The following is a 20314-nucleotide window of genomic DNA, read 5'->3' on the forward strand; positions in this document are numbered from 1 at the left end:
TTGTTTTTAAATTGACCTAAATTGCTCTTATTAATTTAGATTGTCCAATTGTTTAGACAAATAATTGTCTCTCTGATTATTAATTTATTATCCGAATTATAAAAATAGATTGAAGATTGACTTTGAAATGGCTTCCCTTGTAAATGATGGGATCGGATTCGTAAAGCATTCGTATGGTTTTATTGCTGACTGGAAAATGGCTTTCTTAGCGGACGTTGAAAGGTTTGCTGAAGGGGTTAGTAACATAAGCAAAGAATAGCACGGCTTCCCACCTGCAGAAGTTGATGGCTTCCGCATTGACTGCCGGCAGGGATTACTGTCAAATGGTTTTCTGTCAGTTGATAGACAACTGAAGGCTGCATTTAGAAGTGTTTATTAAAAGTATTTTCTAGAATTAAGCAAAGCCTTTAGTATTCATAACAGTTGATTGGCTTTTTACTATGCAGTTGTAGGGCTTCCTGCTAACCAAAGAAAGGTTTTTCATAGCAGCTGATTGGCTTTTTACTATGCAGTTGTAGAGCTTCTTGCTAACAAAAGAAATGTTTTTCGTAGCAGTTGATTGGCTTTTTGACTGTGCAAATGTTTTCAAAAGTTTTTTTGGGGGGTCTTCTATATGGAGGTTGATCAATGGATTCTAGCAGTTTGGTGGCTTTCTTATCTGACCCATGGTAGCCAGGCGCAATAAATGGCTTTCCTAGCACTGTCTTTTTTAAGCTGCTATAAAGACTGATAAATGGCTTTCTTAGCGGTTGGCTTTATTGTCTAGGTGTTCCAGGAGTTATACAGCCAGACACTTTATAAATGTTTTTCCTAGCAGCGTTTTTTAAAATTAATCTGCTATGAAGACTGATAAATGGCTTCCCTATCAGCTAAGGCGGCTTTCTTTCTTTGTCTCAGAGGTTATAGTGCTAGTTGATAAAGGGGTTTTCACTAACAAATCTATATTAGTAAAAATGATCAAGCAAAATATATAATCATATTCAAAGAAAATATGTTTTCTTCAGCATGGCTCCTTTCGCACTGGTGAACGGAATGACGTCCTCTCAACATGCAGCTAATTGCTTTCTTGCAAGGTCAGATTTAGAACTGATCTATTTGCCATTTATCAACCAAGAAAAAGTTTATCATAATGTGTCCGGCTGAGAATATACTGTACAAATTATATTCAATATTTTTCAACAATTTTTCGATGAATGTCTTCGTATGGAAATAATAGATTTGGTGAAAATATAAATTCTTCTCAGTTATACTGGACGGGCACTCACCATTATTCTCTCTCAATTCACTGTCACCTGTTCAGTCCGCCACGCTGTCTCGAGGCTTCCTCAGTAATAATACGATGTAAGACCCTTTTTTCCTATAGTTAAAATATAAGGTTAACTCAACTAGCTTAATTGATGCTGCAGTATTTCAAATCTACCCTGTTTCTTACCAGACAACTCCCAAAGTAAAGTCATTCAAGTTTCGAATCACATCGAAAATTCTAGGCATTAGTTGCAAATGTGCTTATGGTTGAGACAGCTCCAGTGTTTATTGTTGAATAATTATAACGAAGCGATCAACAACTAAAGTATCCTGGCAATGAGCCAGTACTGTCAACTATTGACAGAGCGTCTTTTCTTCTTGTTCATGTCTTGATAATTACATGCACTGATCGAAAATGTTTCCTCTTCCTCATTGAAAACACCTGAAGGCTAAGTTTAAGCTGCCCGGCATTCAAACTTAACCAGCTAGGTAATCATGGCATGAGTCTATTAATTACTGGTTTCTCTTGCCAAGATGAGTAGCCCCCGAGTGAGTTTTTCATTTTCCGTTGCTTCGAGCTTTTTATGAAAAATAAAAATACTTTTCGTACGATTTCAAATCTGATACTAGTTCAAAGAATTATCAAAATACAAAAGAAATTCGTTCGTATAGCATGGTGAAAATGGGTCTCGTAAAAAAGAAAACAGCCATCTTTTTGGGTGATGCTTCGTAGCTCTGAAAACTAGTTGGACTGACAATTATGTCGCACGGTTAATTGCAATTTTTTACGAGTTTTGTGAGAAACAAAAACTGAATTTAAATCATAATCATAACCATTGAAAGACTCTTTTGTTGTAGCCAAAGACGACACTCAAAAAACACAAGTGCTTTGTTTCTTCGCCTCTAGATTATGATGAAATACAATTGAGTGCGCGTAAAGAGTTACGGAAAGACACGTACATGGTGCTCGTACTTGAATCCTTTCTGTTTGGCCGCTAGGCGCTCGCCACTAGACATTCATGAATAATACTAAAGCACTCAGTTCTGAAACTGTAATTCAGTATTACAAATTTGAAATCATTTAATCGGCCACATAGCTGACTTTTATTCTCAAAACTGTCATTGGTAAGTAAAATATTTCAATTTAAAAATGTTACTTTGGATTTGCGCAATTGAGACCTCTTTACCTTGGGCGTAATGTTTTCCCATTTCAAACCACTTTTCTTTCCCTAGGGTATCAGTTCTTTGTCAGGGGGATGTCAACGGCTGTCCATAAGAAGACACATGAATATGGATACAACTCAAACAAAGAATCTTATTCTCAAGGGAATGACACGTGGTCTGAAAGGGGAGAACATTACGCACGCAAGGTAAAACATTGATGATGATCTCATGACAGGATAATTTATCTTTTATCTGTTACCATTTCTTCATTCGTGTTTTTTTAACAGTAATTTAGTTACTATCATTATCATCATTGATCTACAAATTGATCATAATTTAAAAAAATGCTCTCTAGAGATCAATATTGTTTTAATGAAAATTTAATTAAAGACTACTTGCCGTGGTAACTTCAATTTTCATCAGGAATAATCTTAGGATAAAGAATATCGGCAAATATAATCAAACACAGTCGTTAAATAAACATTTTATTAAGCATACTGTGTTTGTATCGTTGCTATGGTTACCAAAGTGACGTACGTCATGACATTCTTTCGTGCGTCTTTAGTTTCTACAGAAACTAGACACTTTTCAAACATTTCTTCACGCAACAACTTTATAATCCCACAAACCAAAGCCGAAGGAACGAAGGAAGCAGGAGATTGTATTAACATGCGGTTATGATTCTCATCCTCAGTTCCCAGCGACTCAGCTAGGAACGCCTGGGACCATGACCCCTATTTTGGCAACCAAATACGACGAAAAAGAACGGCCTGCATTTTTAGTTTCGGGTTCCTGCGGAAGCCCGAGTAAAACCTTTTCTGGAATATTCTACCCCACCTTCAATTCTTTGCGCGGCAAGTTCACGCTCAACAACCTGAACAAACAGTTGTCGATATGAGCCCCGTTCTCCAAGGTTGTGGAAATGATTGGGTCAATTTGGCATTGTGGTGCATTGTGGGAATGCTTAGAGGATGAAATTAAACGCCATCTTGAAAATATGTCCCGTCAAAATGCAATGCAATGTCGGTTCGACCTAGTATTTTCCCCGGAAATGACTAATAAATATCGATATTTTTATCAGTTTCTTTATGAATAGGTAAAACAAGAATATCTATAGCCTTTTGGCGTTGAAGAAATATGACAGCATTTTCCGCGTTTCGTCCAATGATACTGCGAGCAGTAAGTGAAGACGGCGCAGATGAAGAAGTGAAACGAGATGAAGAATGGAAACGAGATGAAGAAGTGAAAGGGGAAGAGCCGTAGGGAACCACACTTCAACACGATCCTTGAGTGCTTATGGCACTTCCCGAATAATGGAAAAGCTGTTTTTTAAAGCAAAGGAAATAATACTCTGTAGCTTTTAAAGTACTGTTCTTCTTAAAACTATTTTTTTTCTAAACTAACAGGTGCGTTTATGATGACTTGACTTCAGAACCGTGCCCTGTTCTCTAACACATAACGTTTTTAACCAATCGGCGGCTGCGAATTGGTTTAAAAAAATTCATCACATATTATAAAGGATTTTTATAATATTATTACAGTGTTGATAATTTATAAAGATTGGGGCGTTATAACGTTTATAAAGTGAGTAGAACATAATAAGAAGATATTATATGTTGTGTTTGTATTGTTTTTGGGTGTGGCAACCAATAATCCTTAATAAATGCATATCAAAACCCCTGGCCCTCCTCACTACTATACCCCCCCCCCCCCCCATTCATCAGGTATCTATCTCCCGCCCTTCTCCCGCAAAATTACAGGTTTCAAGGACGAAAATTTTCTTTATTTGAACAAAATTCGAAGAAGCTATTTCCAGGTTTTTATTCACTCTATTTTGATGGCAATAATGGATATATTTTCGAAAAAGAGCTTGGTTTGAACTTTTTAGTTCAAAACACAAGAGCAACGGCTAATAAGATGTACCTGCACAGGGATCTCGACAAGAAAATAACCATAAAACAATGAAAGCCTTTTCTTTCGAAATCCATTCGCGCATAACATGTTTTGAAGCGCAACTATTTTGGTCTCAAGGGAAGCGCGTTGTGTACGAATGAACGCGCAATTTGTCAGATTCGCTGTAGACTCGAGTGTAAACAGCTTCAACGAGCAGAGGAAGCTAAACGAAGACAAAACTAGCTGTTTTCTGGTTTGTACAAGACAAGAACAAAGGTAATGTGGATTCTAAACCTTGTGTGTGTAGATTAATAACGAGAGTAGTCTCGTGGCATTCTTGAAATAAGATACGCTAGTTGACATATTTAATTTCATTAAGTACTCTCCTTTTCTTCATACTAAATTCACTCAAATATCGAATCTTCTTTATCATTTATCAAACCTTTGAGAGCTTTTTAAAAGTTTACCTTTCATAAGGTTAAAAATATCGAGTAAAATTTTTTTTTTTAGATTTCCATGTGTACTTTACATTATGATGGGATTCCTGTGTTACGCAAGCTTCAAAACAGTATACACAGGAAACCCAATTTCGTTCAAATTTCAACTTGTTTTTCTCCTAATTCCTATATGTTTTGAGAACTATCCTTAAGCCCTTGTATAATGCATTTAGAGATCTATTGATTGTGTAAGTTTTATTTTGAAAAAAGTTTAAAAAGCACACGAAATGTCGAAAATGCTAAAAACGATATACCGCTGACCAAATGCCATTTTAGTCTCTCTCATAAAATCCTTAATAGAACTCCAATCAAAATAATAACTTCAGAACCATGTTAGCACAAGCCTTAGCTCTACATTGATGTGTATTTCGTTTGGAAAAACTCAATATTTCGATTTACGAAAATTTGGACCAACCGAAAAAACGCATATTTTGGGGTTCTAACTTCAAACGGCTCGTTTTCCATGAAATAAAGTAAAATGTCAAAATATTTTTATGCTCAGATTTAAAGCTTACTTCCTTCTTTTTGGCAAGTGTAAAATTTTTAGTATCAAGATTTTCTTTCCATTATTTTTTAAGCGTTTTTTGACGAGTGGAGGCATTTGGGCTTCCTGTGGTGGAAGTTTAAAAGGCTAAACGACAAAGAATCACGATTTTGGGAGTAAAAACGCGCAAAAACTGTAAATATTTTGAAGAATTTACTTTAAATAGTTGTTATTCTTTCCGAAACATTCATTTTTTTCGAGAAAAAACACAGTTGAATTTTCGGGAATTTTCACACCTTACCACAGGGATCCCAAGGATCCAAGATCCCATTATGACTTATGAGACGTTGCAGTTAATAAGTCTATCTTATATTTTTAGCAAAACATCAACGCAATTGATTAATGAAAGATTTTATATCTTTATTCATTTTTTTCGAAATTTTAAAATCCCAATGTATACAACGAGAAAACCAAAACTTATTATCTAGTAAAAGTAGTCGTAAACTCGGTTGTTTTGCAAAGAAAAATAGATTTGTTGATATATATGTATATATAAAAAGGTACATATAGTAATTATCTTATAATATGAAACTCTTCATCTTTTTACAAAACTATTGAACTTCACCCTTAAATAAAATACACCACAGGAAGCCCAAACATCTCCATCTGTCCGAAACCTTCACCACAGGGAGCCCAAATGCCTCCATCTGTTTATAGCCTCACAAATCTATCTATAAAATTCCGTCGCTGAAACGTTTTTATGCTGTACAAAGATGGGTGTAGCCCGGCTTTAAAAGATTTCATTGTTTAATGCATGGGGGGAAGTGAGTTGGACGTTTGTTTCAATGGTTACCAATTAAGTGACGTACGTCGGGACATTCTAGCGTGCGTCGTTCGATTCTACTTAAAGTTCCTTAGAATGCTCTACCTCGAGCTTTTTCGAGCCAAAAGTTCACGCGCTCAACAAGTTGAACAAACAGATGTCAATATAAATATAGATGTTTTTATTAATATCTTCATGCTTAGGAAATACAAGACTAGCATTTCTATTGTTGAAGACATATGACAGCTCTTCCGTGTTTCATCTGGTAATACTGTAAGCAGGAAGTGACAAAAGCACGGACGTCGAAGAAGTGAAAAGAGATGAAGCACGAGCCGTAGCCGATCACACGTCAACACACTTCTTGAGTGCTTTTGGCGCTTCCTTTGTGACGTATTACTGAAAGAATAACGGGAAAGCTCTTTACTCTTATAAGAAAGAAAATACATTATAGCTTTAAAAGGAGCTTTTTAATTTTTTTTATCAAACTGACAAGGGCGCGCAGTAGGATGACGTCAGCATCGTGCTCTGTTCTATGAGGAAGCACGGTGATTTTCAACCAATAAGTGGCTACGCATTGATTTATAAAACAGTTAACAAAGAAGGAATAAATTATAACTTTAAAAAATCGTTTTCTTTTTAAACTATTTTTTTCCAAACTGAGAGGCGCGCGCATTATGATGACCTCTGCACCGTCCTCTGTCCTATGAGAAAGCACGGATTCTCAACCAATTAGTGGCTGCGCATTGATATATAAAACACTTTTCATATTTTAAAAGCGATGACAAGTGCTCGCAAATTTCATTTCCTACGTTACGGAAGACGGGATTGAAAAAGGCGCGTGAAATGTCTGAATTATTTCATGTGATATTTTGTGCTTCTTGTTTATTGATTGGGTATTTTGCTTTGCCATTGTCCATACACGCAGAAATCCGCAATTCGTATGAGTTTCTTAATATTTTTACCCAATATAGTAAGACACAGAACTTAGCCTATTTCTGGGCTAACTGGGGTTAGACTAGCATGTCTTGTACTCAAGCTTCCGACTCCCCTTAGTTACCGTTGCTATGTCCTAAAAGCTCAAGAATCGAGCTAGAGTATCTCCGAATGTTAAAGTCTTAGCCCTATGATACGGTACGGTTGTGGTACGATTCAAACTGGTCATCGTAGTAGATGTAGAACTCTGTCTGTCCGCACTTTTAACATTATCAGTCAAGGCTTCAAAACTTATCCTCGCAACTGCGTCTATTTGTGTGGTTCCCTGTGGTTCGACTGATTCATATCGTCATCGTAGTAGACGTAGAACTCCGTCTGTCCGCAGCTTTAACATTGTCAGTCAAGGCTTCGACACTTAGCCTTATGACAGCCAGGTTCGTACCAGTTAACTCACGAACGCTGTTCGGTGATTGCTTTAAGTTATAAGTGGTTAAGATTTTGCGTCGACATCGGTTTAAGAACACTTCAACAATCAGTAAAGCAAAACAAATGACAAAAGCAATTGACGAAACCAAGAACAACCCACTAAAGTGCTGGAACTCCATCCGATATGCTTTACTTTGTGCTTCCTTCGAGTTGTCACAGACACCCGTGAACCATTTTTTCCTCAAGTGACGGAAATAGTCTCTTCTTTCGTATTTGAGCATCAACTGAGATATTGGGGTTGTCCACTTGGAGTTTTTCGGAAAGGCGAATCCATACCCATGCATAGTGATTGCATGGCCGACGATTTTGAATGAGCAGTCTGGCTGCTTGGACGCTGTTAGGTCAATGAATGGAGAATCATCGATAAATGCATCTAGTTCCCTTAAAGAGATAACGAATTACTATGGTTACTAAATGTCGTTTACATTGAAAATCATTCTCAAAGTCTTTTTGCATTTACACGACATCATTGCTCAACATAAACCATTTTATCATCTCCTATTTCTGAGCATGCGCAGCTCAATCTTAACGGGCCAATCACAGCCAAACACCTCACTCACCCTGAATTAAGCTTTTGCGTGGCTTCGGCGTAAGTCAACACCTGATATGGCTTCATATTTTGGTAAATACGTCTCATCTCGGGATCGGAACTATGAGAGAAAACCATTTCTGTGCTGCTGTGTTTAAGAGTAGCGAATTTAAAACCTGACGATTTATCTGTGAACTAGAGAAAACAAAAGCATTTATGGTTCAATAGTAAAATATAGTTGTAAAATATCAAGGATGCCAGGCGGTATATAAGACTTTATCGAGAACTAATCACAGTAAACGAAGCTGTTTTTAACCAATCAAATTGCTGTAAAACTTAAGTGTCTCAATAATGAACGTTTTTTTTTTTTTTTAACACATTTTGCTCATTTTTCGACAAAAAAATCTGATAGGTAACAAAAGCAAAATACGAGTGTTGTGCTAAGAATCAGAAAAGAAAAAAATACACACTTCTTCTTGCGTGCGGAACAATGATAACTCGTTCAATGTTTCTAAATGTCTTTTCTGAAACAACCACCATCATAATGCATTCTGGTCTATCTTGGGTACGAACAACACCAATGAAAGCTTTATCGGCATTAAAGCTAGACCACAATGATACTTGGTACTGAGTGGTATCTCACTTACCTTTTTATCGCGGATCTCGGAAACTTTTTGGCTTTCTGTCGTTACGAGGGATGCTGCTAAGTTTGCCGTATAAGTAGATATAAGAATGAGCATGGCAAAGGCAAACACCGCTGATGTAGTGCGGGCGCTAACACTCCTAGGGTTAACGCTATCGAGCTGTAGTTTAAATACACTACTCCAGATAAAAGACATACAAGCTGATGCATCGAAAATATACTTGAGTCTTCCCTTGTGTGTGTTAAAATGCCCATAAGGACTGAACCGCTCGATTAACCACACCACAACAAGAGTGACGTTGATGGCTAGTAGCGAGACCAGCCATAGGTTTGTATCAAACGGAGCAAGGAACCCCATCTCTATGACATTCACTGTTTTCTTTCCTTGACCAAGCATGATTTTGGTTTCTCCGTAAAGAAACGCGTTGGAGTAGTCAATAACACGTGAACGAACTTCATTGATGGTAAGTGTAGTGAGCGTCATGTCTGCTTTGCCTTGGATAAGTTCATTTATCAGGCCATTCCAAGTTTTGGTCTTGGGGTCGTAGCCGCCGTAAAAACCATCCTCAACGAAATACAACTCAACATTAAAGCCAAGATCCTTCTTAAGATGCTCTAGAATATCAATAGCATAACCAATGCAGCATTTTCTAAGCCTTTGTATCTGCGTTTTGTTTGTACCAGGGATTTTGACACGTTCAAATCGGATGCAAAGCTGTGAGAGGGTGCAATCTTCGCTGTCTTTGAGGACACCCTTACTGACAATGATAACAGGGTCATCTTCTATTGTAGTCATCCGTATGAGGTTTGAAGCGGGATGACTGAAGTTTTTCGTCCAGAAATTGCTACTGAGGTGTACTGACGTGCTACTCGCAGATCCTACTTCTTCCCAAAACTTTTGACCCTGTGGATTTATTGACATGCGCAGTATGTCATATGGCACGGTTTGCCGCTGTCCTTGACTTGATAGGCTCAAGGCTCCAGTTTTACCGACGAAACTTTGTTCAATCATTTTCCTGTAAAAATAGAATGGATAAGAAAATGATTCAAAAGTTCACTGTTGCAAAGGGCTTTCATACTGATCATGATTAGAGGGTGTATTAGGGTCTATTTTAATGCTCCTATTTTTGCTGCGTTCTTTTCTTTTATTTCCTCGCGCCTTTGACCCCTAATTTGGGAAGCACGTTTGGCGCGCGTGCGCTGCTAATGCTCCTCCCTCCCACCAATGCGACCGGGGTAATTCAAACCTGTCGGGTTTGGTAAGTGTCGTATGTGAGTAGAATTGTTCGTTGGTTCTCTCCCGACTTCGAGGATTTTTCTGCGGGATCTCTTTTTTTTTTTTTCCCCTCCACAAAAATCAACTTCAAGTTCCTTATTCAATCTATTGGCTGCCTTATCAATTGGGTTGCAAAACCTGTTAGGCATTACGCCTTCCACCCAGGAGTGGTAAACGCATGAAATAATAGTTTTTTACCTCTCTCTACCTCATGGTGATTGATACCAAGCCCCTTAGGATAGCAAAAAAGTATAAAAATTGAGAAATATTGCGCGCGCTAACTGCTAAACAAGTTGAATTGAGGTAAAGAAATGATTCTGATAAGAGATTGCGTACCTCACATGGCAGCTAATAGAAAAACCTATCTAAGCTTTTTCTTGGACAGATGGGTAGCACGCTATTTTTGGTTTTCTCATTGCATAAATTTGGAATTTTTGAAATGTAAAAAATGTTAAACGATAGGAGAAGTTCATAGTTATGGACTTCTGGCGATAGAAGAAATCTTATTTCTTATTGCGTCAAATACTTGATAAAAATATAAAATAAACTTAATAACTACTTGCAACATAATTTAAAACGCTTGGGATCCCTGTGGTAAAATGCGAAAATTCCCGAAATTTGATTTTTTTTTTCGTGGAAAAAAAATGTATCGGAAAGAATACCAGCTAACTAAACTGAATTATTCAAAATATTTACAGTTTTGCGCGTTTTTATTCTCAAAATCGTGATTCTTTGTCGTTTAGCCTTTTAAACTTCCACCACAGGAAGCCCAAATGCCTCAACTCGTCAAAAAACGCTTAAAAAATAATGAAAAGAAAACCTTGATACTAAACTTTTTACACTTGACTAAAAGTAAAAACTAAGCTTTAAATCTGGGCATAAAAATATTTTGACATTTTACTTTATTTCATGGAAAACAAGCCGCTTGAATTTGGAACCCCAAAATATGCGATTTTTCGGTTGGTCCAAATTTTCGTAAATCGAAAAAATAAGTTTTTCCAAACAAAATACACATCAATGTAGAGCTAAGGCTTGTGCTAACATGGTTCTGAAGTTATTATTTTGATTGGAGTTCTATTAAGGATTTTATGAGAGAGACTAAAATGGCATTTGGTCAGCGGTATATCGTTTTTTGCATTTTCTCTTTTTCGAGTAGATTTTCATTTTCTTTTCAAATGAAACTAACACATGTAATAGATCTATAGATGCGTTATATGAGGGAGGTAGCATAGTTATTAACACTTATAGAAATGAGGAGTAAAACGAGATGAAATTTGACCTTAGTTGGGTTTCCTTTGTACACTGTTTTGAAGCATCATAACACAGGAAGCCCATCACAATTGAGAGTACACTTTTTTTATAGTTTTTTATTTGTTGCACGCTTACGTTGCAATAAGAGTAACACGTTTTACTGCACCTTTAACAATAAGTACTATACCTGAAGAACAGCTTGCTATCGATCCACGATGTCACCGGTTGAAGACAGGAAGTGTTCACAGTACTTGAGTTCAACGTCCACTGCTGTGACTGAAGCGTCTTGTCCACTAACCGCAAGCCATCAGTCACTAGATCTATCCAGTTGTACGATAACCGCATCCAGAGGATCCCCACTGGAACGTTCTTTACATCGTCTTGTGGAGTGAGATTTTTATCGTCAAACGTTACCCAGAGGAACTTCCCCAAGGGGATACCGAGGGAATCTGTGACTTGCTGGATGAAAGTAGCCATAGATTTACCACACTCCAGTACAACAATACAATATCCACTTCTGTTCATTACTAAAGCTTCTCTGGATATTGCTAAGAAGTCATACTCTTGCACTGATCGACCAACCATAACTTCATTGATGTTGAATTTGAGTGTAAGTGAGTTGGCCTTCTTGCGGATCTCGTGACTAATTCCCGCGGGGTCTTGTGACGACATGAAGATCCCAATACACGGGCTACCAAATTCTATAGCAAGTCCGATGATCGCTTCAGCCTGGGCCGAGATTGTCGGACTCAAGTTGACGTGCTTGTCGTGCTGAAACAAAGTAAAAACCGCGCTGTGAGTTTTGCATCAACGGCGACACATCTATCATAATGTACGTCAAATAGTGTGCATTGCTAGCTCATTGACCTCTACTACCAGACTCCCTTTCACACTTTCTTTTGTTTAGTTAATTAGCACCAATTAGTCTTACTATCCTCATGAGGGAATACCCATTTAAAGCGAAGCATTTTAGTGGTAGTAAAATGACGCCATCATGCAAACGTCGGCTTATTATCTTGAGTACTGTTTCGTTGTTGCAGTATTAAAGTGTATATGACACGAAAAAATTTTAATGTTAAGAATGTGTAGTTTATTGGCATTAATAAGAATATCACGGTTAAATTTGTTCCAAAAACGTATTTCTCTAGAAATTGAAAAAATTTTAGCACGAGTTGTGACGTCATTTTGTTTACAAGTCTCCAGATTTAGTTGCAAATACATGAAATATGTTTGAATATAGAATCTTAATTTCAAGTAGTACACTTTTCAGTTTCCCAACATTGGAAGAGTACTACGTAAGCTATCAAATGAAGCTGACTAAAATATGTCTTTTGTTGTTAATTTATGTGAATTACAATTTATATTTAGTACATTACTACTGAATCTAGAGTACGTGTCAACAAAATGACGTCACACTGAATTGGGATTAACTTTCGCAAATATCTCAAGAAATAAGCTTTTGAAACAAATTTTGTTACGATATATTTATTATTACTAACAAACTATACATTTTAAATGATGGAATGTTTTCGTGTCATATACACTTTAATCATTGCACAACAGAGAGCAATGCCTGGTGCTTGCGCAAAATAGTGATCCGTCAAATCTTTGAAGAATGCAAGTGTATCAATGTTAAAAGAGTCTAAAATTATCGTTACCGTTTCTAGCTCCGTAAAACATGCTAGTGAGAAGAAGAAGAAGAAGAAGAAGAAGAAGAAGAAGAAGAAGAAGGAGGAGGAGGAGGAGGAGGAGGAGGAGGAGAAGAATTCTGAGGAATCTTCAAACTTTACTGATGAGGTAACTTAACACTTAAACCCGTGGTTAATGATATCCTTAAATAATATGCATAAAATAAAATGCTCTACAACTTTACAACTAACACCGTATATCGAATAAAGGCGCGACGAGTGGAGACTGGGGTAAATGAACAGGACTCTTTATTTTTTTAATAGTTTTATTAAAAGGACCGATAAATTTAAAGTTTCTTAAAAGTTAAGTTTTTTTAATTACATAAAAGTAAACTTATCGCATGACGGACAAACACAGAGAATAGTCAACGATCAATTACATAAACTTAACGAATCTCAATTCCAGACTATGTACAATGACAGCATGCAAAAATTTTTCTGTCAACAATTTTCTATAGGTTGCTATCAATCAGATGAATGAAACTCATTTTCGGCTGAATGTGATGGCTTTCCTGTCTCGTGATCACATGTCAGTGAGAAGAGTTTGTTGAGTTCTCCTTAAAGGTTTTTCTCTGATTTTCAGTTCCTTCCTCCGCAAAACCGAACAGGCTAAATTGCAATTCGATCTATGAGATTACCATGCTCTAAGTTTGATTAGCCCAGAGGTAATAATTTCCTCACGTTATACCGGCTGAACGCAGGCTATGCAGAAATTGTCTCAGGGGTCGATCAGTAAAAATTTCTCAAAGGCTGCGCAGTTTGTTTGGATAGTAAAAGGATTGTTTTTCACAGGCCGGGAAAGTCAAAGTACATCAAGATCTTAACAACAATCTAGAGTATTCGAAACACGATGTAATATTTAATCAATCTTTATTTGTGCCTGGAGACAGCTCAGCATGAGTGCGCGCGCATCATCGATCAGAAAACACTCTTCATTACTTGAGAACGCACTTCAGTAAGACACAACAAAATGTGAATTATCGAGCTTGATAGAGAACGAGAAGAAGAGTATTAAAGATATATAACAGCCCCAGAGTGAATGAATGAACAAATATATTAAAATATTGGATATACTTTTATAAATCAAATAAAGTTCTCCATCCCGGCATGAACTTTGGCAAACACCTTGGTTCAAAGCTACTTTCAAACCTATCTGTCGTCGGTAAGCTATTTTCATTCCTCGCTAGACTCTATAGACTCCTTTGATACGATTTCCATAGGAATAAGGAAACTAGATCCAAGGAGATCTAAAGTAATAAGAGTCTCATGACAGTAGAACTCTCAAAACTCCTTTGAATAAAGTAAAGTAAACTTTTACATTATTTCAATCAGTTGAAAAGACGTGAGGTATTTGACAATTGTTAACGTTAATTAAATAATTTCTCGATCAGAAATCGGGTAGTCGACGATAAAAACAAATCATATGTAGAGTAATAAAAATACGTGGCTGAAAACTGAAAACCGTTGTTATAGCAACGTGTCGTGATTAACAGCTGAGCCACTTTTGTCAGAGTCAATTCACATAACTTAAGGAGAAGTGAGTAAATTGTTCAGCACGACGTTTCAACATTTTTATTTTGTACTTGTGAAGTTTTTTTCATCATATGTTTTGTGCAGTTTTTTGTTCTTTATCATTCGTCGAGCACTGAATAATTCAATGAAAAGCTTGAGTTTTGTAATATGTGCTGTTTATGAAACGAGCAGCTAATGACGATTTATTCTCAACACGTGAATTTTTACCAATAACATCTTCACATATGAAGATGCGTTTTATTAATGAAGAAAAAATAAATATCTCATCGATGATGTCATATTCAAGTTATTTATTTAGCTACGTACCGACCACCACTAAATCTAATAAAACTTATAATCCTCGCTTAAATACTATAGAAACAAGAACTCACTAGTTCAATGAACATTTGTTATAACCAAACCAGCTTAGATACAGATCACGAAAGTGCTTTTTCAGTTTGAGATCAAATAGGATCGTTGCGGAGTGACAACTATAAATTTTCAGTAAAGAATGTTTTCCTTTTTTCCGGGCTTCATGCGAAGAATATTTTCTATCTATTTTCTTCTTGACCAGCTATAATTTGTTTTCCATCTCCTCCAAAGAATTCGAAACTAATATTGGACCATAGTTTATTATTGTAGTGGTTAAGATCATGAATAACGAAATAAGATTGCGTAATACATACTAGCTAATGCGATCATTTAATCCAAAATTATGATTTTCAATAATTTGACCAAAAATCGCGCTAAACATCTGAATTTTCGAACCTCATAGCTCAAATAAAAACACCCAATATTAAAGAGGAAAAAAGGGAAAATTCCTAAACGAATAAATATCGATACAGAAATCGAACGCAGAAACTACGAATTTTCAAACGTCATTTGGTAATGATCTTTTCGTTAACAGAAGAAAAATATTAAGAATGAAATTTCTCAATTTCAGAACGGAAATATCATCGCTCAAAAAGTAACCAAATACAAGGAGTAAACTAAGATCAGAAGAGTTTTGATTACCGCGATGGATTTTTTGTTTGGATAACAGACTTTAGAAGATGAATCAAAGTAAACATAGTCTTTATTGTTTTTCTGATTCTCGCTTAAAAATTGAGAAATTTTCATTCAAAACATGAAAAGTTGTATGGATTGAAAAAAATATGCTATCACGATGGAAGGAATTTTCAGCGATTTTGCAAGAGTTAATTATGTAATGAAGACAAAAAAGAGGAACGATTTTTCAATTATCGGACGAATTGAAAAACTGTTAAATGCAGCAAGAGGTATGTTTATCCAAGTCTTCAAAGGTCTTAAAACTTACCATTTTATTGACTCGCATCCCTAATCCAATGTATGGAATAGAAAAATGCTGCGCTATAGTCTGACCAACTCCTCCCACCAACCCACCTTCAGGGCCGATCAGTGAAACAATTTTCTTGGCAGAAAATTTATGACATCCTTGGGTAACAATTTCTTCAAATCCTAGCCCGTGTGTGGATAAAATAACCGGTTGAAGGTTGACACTGGAGAAGCTTACGTTGGTTGTGTTCCAGGTTTTATCGAGTAAAATCCCCACATTGAATGGGATCTTCGGTATGGCAAAGGACGAAGAAACGTACAATATAAATACTAAGAAAAAAGTCCATTGTAAAGATGACCTTGAAAGGGCTTTCCTCATTCTCACTTGAATATCTCAAATATAACTTGATATTTTGAATAGGAGTTATTTTCCTTGTCTTCGTGAAAGTAATGATAAAACGTTATTCAATTAATTCACAATGTAGCGTATAACATCCGTCATGGTTGCCTTGAGATCAGTGGAAACGCAACTTCTCTTGTCGATCACTGATTTCATTTCTGCATAATTTGCCCGGCAGTCGATCAGCAAACAGTTCATCACCTCGCCAATCGTACTGTCACTAATGTGTATAGGTTGTTAGGTAAGCGGATTGGACTTAACAGGTATTTTCAACTTTATTGAAAGATCTCCTCTAAAATAAAATAGAAGTAATCAAAGGGCAGCATTTGTTGTTTTGTTTTGTTTTGTTTACGAATTATATATGTATAGTTTGTGGAATTTGCGGTGATTAGGGATCACTTATTCGCAAGAACTATTTAAACGAATTCAGTTAGTCTTAAAACTTCCAGTAAAATTCGCGATAAATTTATATAGCGACCGTTGTGAATTAAAAATGGTCTAATTAAATTTTGTTACCGAGCTGTTGAATAATGCTAATAAAATAGAAAAAAATCATGTATTTTATACGACAGTTAGAGGATTTATGAGACCTTAAAACACTAGTTAACCTTAGAAACCATTCGCTCATTTACGTTAAACATTGAAGTACTTTGAGTAGGAAACGCTGTCAGAACAATGTTAAAAATATTATGAGAAGAGAAAGTTCTTTGTGGCAATGGCACGGCACTGATTTATATGTATACGGCAGGAAAATGTTGCTCTCATCACCAGGTGAAAATTTAAAGATAAAGACATTATCGTTAATGCCTAGTTACGGACTGTCAGGGATATAGCTAACGTGGCATTCAAGCACCAATTCTCGTATCGTAACCTTGCTATATTTGTTTCTTTTTTGTGGAAAAACGTCGCGCGAAGACATGGAATTATTTGTTATCAGTTGATAACGGTATTTCTTGATTACTTATTCTTGATGGAACAAGTAACAATCTAGACATTAATAGATGCTTGAATCTGTGACGTAACCGTTGTTAATACAGAGTTAATACAGAGCTATAATGTCTTCAAATATAATCCAACATAATAATGATATTTAATACTTCTATTGCGCATTTTCTATATAAATACTCAAATTCGGATATTGATTACATTTCATAACATGCAACATATATCTACCGTACGCACGATGAAATCAACATTATAGATGCTTGAATCTGTGACGTGACCGTCGTTAATACAGAGTTTCAAAAAAGGATTTGCATCATCATGTGATGGTAGCCATGACAGAAGGCAAAGCAATAAAGTGGTCTTTTTACCTTGTGAAAATGGATTCTTTAGACCGATTCAAATACTGTTTCTGCCTTCTATCATGGCTGCCATCATGTGATATTGCTAACCCGGGGGAGGGGGGTACTACCACCCCAACTTGGGTAGGGGTGTGCCGCCAGGACCTCAAAACCCTGACCCTATCCCAGACCTAAAATTTTGATTTCACATACCCTACCCCAGACTAAAACTAAGAATTGTACACCCTATCCCAGACTAAAAGACAGAAAAGATGGTTAATCAATAGATTGCAATCAATATTTACTAACGTTTGTATTGTTTTTGTGTCGGCAGAAAGCGTAGTCTATTCGCCAGACAAAAACGACCAAATCGTTAACCCTATCCCAGACTAAAATGATACCCTACCCCAGACCCAAAAGCCGAAAAGCCATACCCTATAGGGCGGCACATACCCGTATAGCAAATATAGGGGAGTACCCCCCCCCCCCCCTCCCTCCGCGATTGCAAAGCCTCTATATAACCGCTATTAAAGTCAAGATAAAGAACCAAGGATGTATTTTCTATTTGCAGCTATATTGCTGCATAGATCTTTTTAGCTTCGTTGTTTCTTGTGCAAATTTCAGACCATGTGATGTCACTATTTGGAGTTGATTCTTTCATGTGTAAATATTTTAAAATGTTAGTCATAAAAGAATAATTCTCAAGGGAATGTCATGTGATCTTAAATGCGTAATCTGCATAGCTAATATTACTGGAGCAGACTGATTACGATGGCTAGTAATAGACCAGTTTCGAATTCCAAATTACCGCTGTGTTCCTTGATTACAGACTCGTTTGCACAGGGTTAGCCTCGTATCAGTGTTTAAATATTCACAAATACCAACAGTAAAGTAAAGAATGCACAACTTCAACAATACGAACACTTTGAAACTCGACGGACCTTGACTGGAACACGTGAATATTCTGCACAAACTCGAGGCTAACCCTGTGCAAATGAGTCTATAGTCAAGAAACACAGCGGTATTTTGGAATTTGAAACGGGTCTATTGTTTCATTCGTGTACTCTATAACCTTTGAAAAAGTTTTAGCTTTCGATTTTAAAAAAATGGAGGTTGTTACCAACTCACAGATCAGTACAACACACAAATCTGTACACGGAAATCAAAAGTATAGCATAGAAAAAAAGAATTTTTTCTGTTGATTTCATCGTGCGTAAGGTAGATATATCCGCTACGCGTCGTGCTTCTTCTAACACTTCTCTCGTGTTCTGCCAATCCCCGCGTGCTTTATAACTGCACCCCCACGCGCGCAAGTCTTCTATTTCTTCAATCGATATTTCGACACTTGGAGCTAAATAAACTCGTTACAAATTCATATCCACGCACCTCAATTCAACGCACCATTTTTGGGGCTAGTACATGTGACGTCACAGCCGCCATGTTGGTTAACATGGCGACCATGCATTTTGGTTTTTTTTATACTTATGAAAAGGGATGGTTGTACGCCGGCAATAGAAAAATTATGTAGACAGATAAACATAAAGACTTTGCTTGTTGTATTTACTTTAATCTACTATCCAGTAGACTATATATGTTGACATCAAAGTACATAACATCCATCTTGTGGATCCATTGTCTTGTTGTTTTATGTTATTGAACAGCAAAAACACTTACAATATATGCTGTTTGTCTTTCTTCTTTGTAAAACATCTGCTCTTAATTTTTACCAAAATCAGACTCAGAAAATAAAACGTTTTGCCGAAATAAACTATCTATCGCATTGGAAGGAGTGTCAAAAAAGGTTGTCATTCAATACCTATTCGGCTACGATGAATTCTCTTGCAATTTATATAATAGATTTTCACGAACGCCTGATCTATTTAATTACAAAGGTTAACGAAATGCATCATGCATGAGACTTAAACCGAGCGGAAAAGAAAAGGAAAGGAAAGGAATAAAGGACAGAAAAGAAAAGAAGAGAAGAGAAGAGAAGAGAAGAGGAGAGGAGAGGAGAGGAGAGGAGAGGAGAGGAGAGGAGAGGAGAGGAGAGGAGAGGTTTTGAAATAGCTTTATTGGCATGACCTACAATTTACAGGTATTGCTAAAGCATTGAACATTAACAGGGATTTTTTTTGTTATATTTTACAAACACATTGTAATAAGAAAAATATCTATATATCTATATCTATATATATATCTATATGTAAAGTAACATATTTAAAAAAAATAGGTATGAGTATTACAAATATACTAAAATCTTAATTTAATGGTAATAATAATCAAAGATAAATTTATCAAAAGTAATCATTAATACTTTACATCAATTAGTATGATTCATTCATAAGAATGAAGCATTTGTATATAAACTTAGAAAAATAAAAAATAACCTTGTCATTGGTAGAGATCATTATATATTACGAATTATGTTAAGATCTTTAAAATTGTCAACAGATATTTCAGGTTCTATCATATCAAAAAATCGTCGGCGAATTTGATTATAAAGAGGACAGTTACACAACATATGTATTTCTGAGAGGAGAGGAGAGGAGAGGAGAGGAGAGGAGAGGAGAGGAGAGGAGAGGAGAGGAGAGGAGAGGAGAGGAGAGGAGAGGAGAGGAGAGGAGAGGAGAGGAGAGGAGAGGAGAGGAGAGGAGGGGAGGGGAGGGGAGGGGAAAGGAAAGGAAAGGAAAGGAAAATAAAAAGAAAGAAAGAAAAATAAAGTAAATGAATGACAAGAAAAATAAGAAATGAAAATACCGTAAATTAACTAAATAAGGAGAAAAAATGCTAGTAACATAAAGAATATAATTTTTCTCATAAGCCGAAAGCTGAACTATAAAATGACATATCAAATGAATATTCACCAAGTTTTCATCAGTATAAAAAAAAAACTTTTGATTGAGCCAATAATGTT

General features: G+C 36.3%; 2 protein-coding genes across 3 annotated transcripts in view; both read right to left on the minus strand.

The window, feature by feature from the left end:
* LOC116305319 (adhesion G protein-coupled receptor D1) overlaps nucleotides 1-2532 on the minus strand; it is a 43159-nt gene extending 40627 nt beyond the window's left edge. The window contains exons 1-2 of one of the 2 annotated variants that reach the window (XM_031715217.2): nucleotides 2433-2532; nucleotides 1266-1357 (exon numbers count right to left, since the gene is read on the minus strand). The gene's annotated coding sequence lies outside the window, so the exon portion shown is untranslated. Of the gene's footprint in view, nucleotides 1-1265; nucleotides 1358-1432; nucleotides 1728-2432 lie in introns of those variants that run through there. The other variant, XM_031715210.2, reaches the window with a different exon arrangement.
* Nucleotides 2533-6272: 3740 nt separating this feature from the next.
* Nucleotides 6273-16144, minus strand: LOC116305245 (glutamate receptor ionotropic, NMDA 3A). The gene is made up of 5 exons (XM_031715109.1): nucleotides 15740-16144; nucleotides 11412-11995; nucleotides 8702-9713; nucleotides 8086-8249; nucleotides 6273-7906 (listed from the first exon to the last, which is right to left on the minus strand). The coding sequence occupies exons 1-5, from the start codon at nucleotides 16094-16096 to the stop codon at nucleotides 7381-7383; spliced, it is 2643 nt and encodes an 880-aa protein (XP_031570969.1). The 5' UTR covers nucleotides 16097-16144; the 3' UTR covers nucleotides 6273-7380.
* Nucleotides 16145-20314: the final 4170 nt, after the last annotated feature.

Source organism: Actinia tenebrosa, unplaced genomic scaffold (genome assembly GCF_029948245.1).
Source record: "Actinia tenebrosa isolate PJP-AT-01 unplaced genomic scaffold, QUT_ActTen_1.0 PGA_scaffold2__45_contigs__length_23673736, whole genome shotgun sequence".
NCBI classification, from domain to species: domain Eukaryota; kingdom Metazoa; phylum Cnidaria; class Anthozoa; order Actiniaria; family Actiniidae; genus Actinia; species Actinia tenebrosa.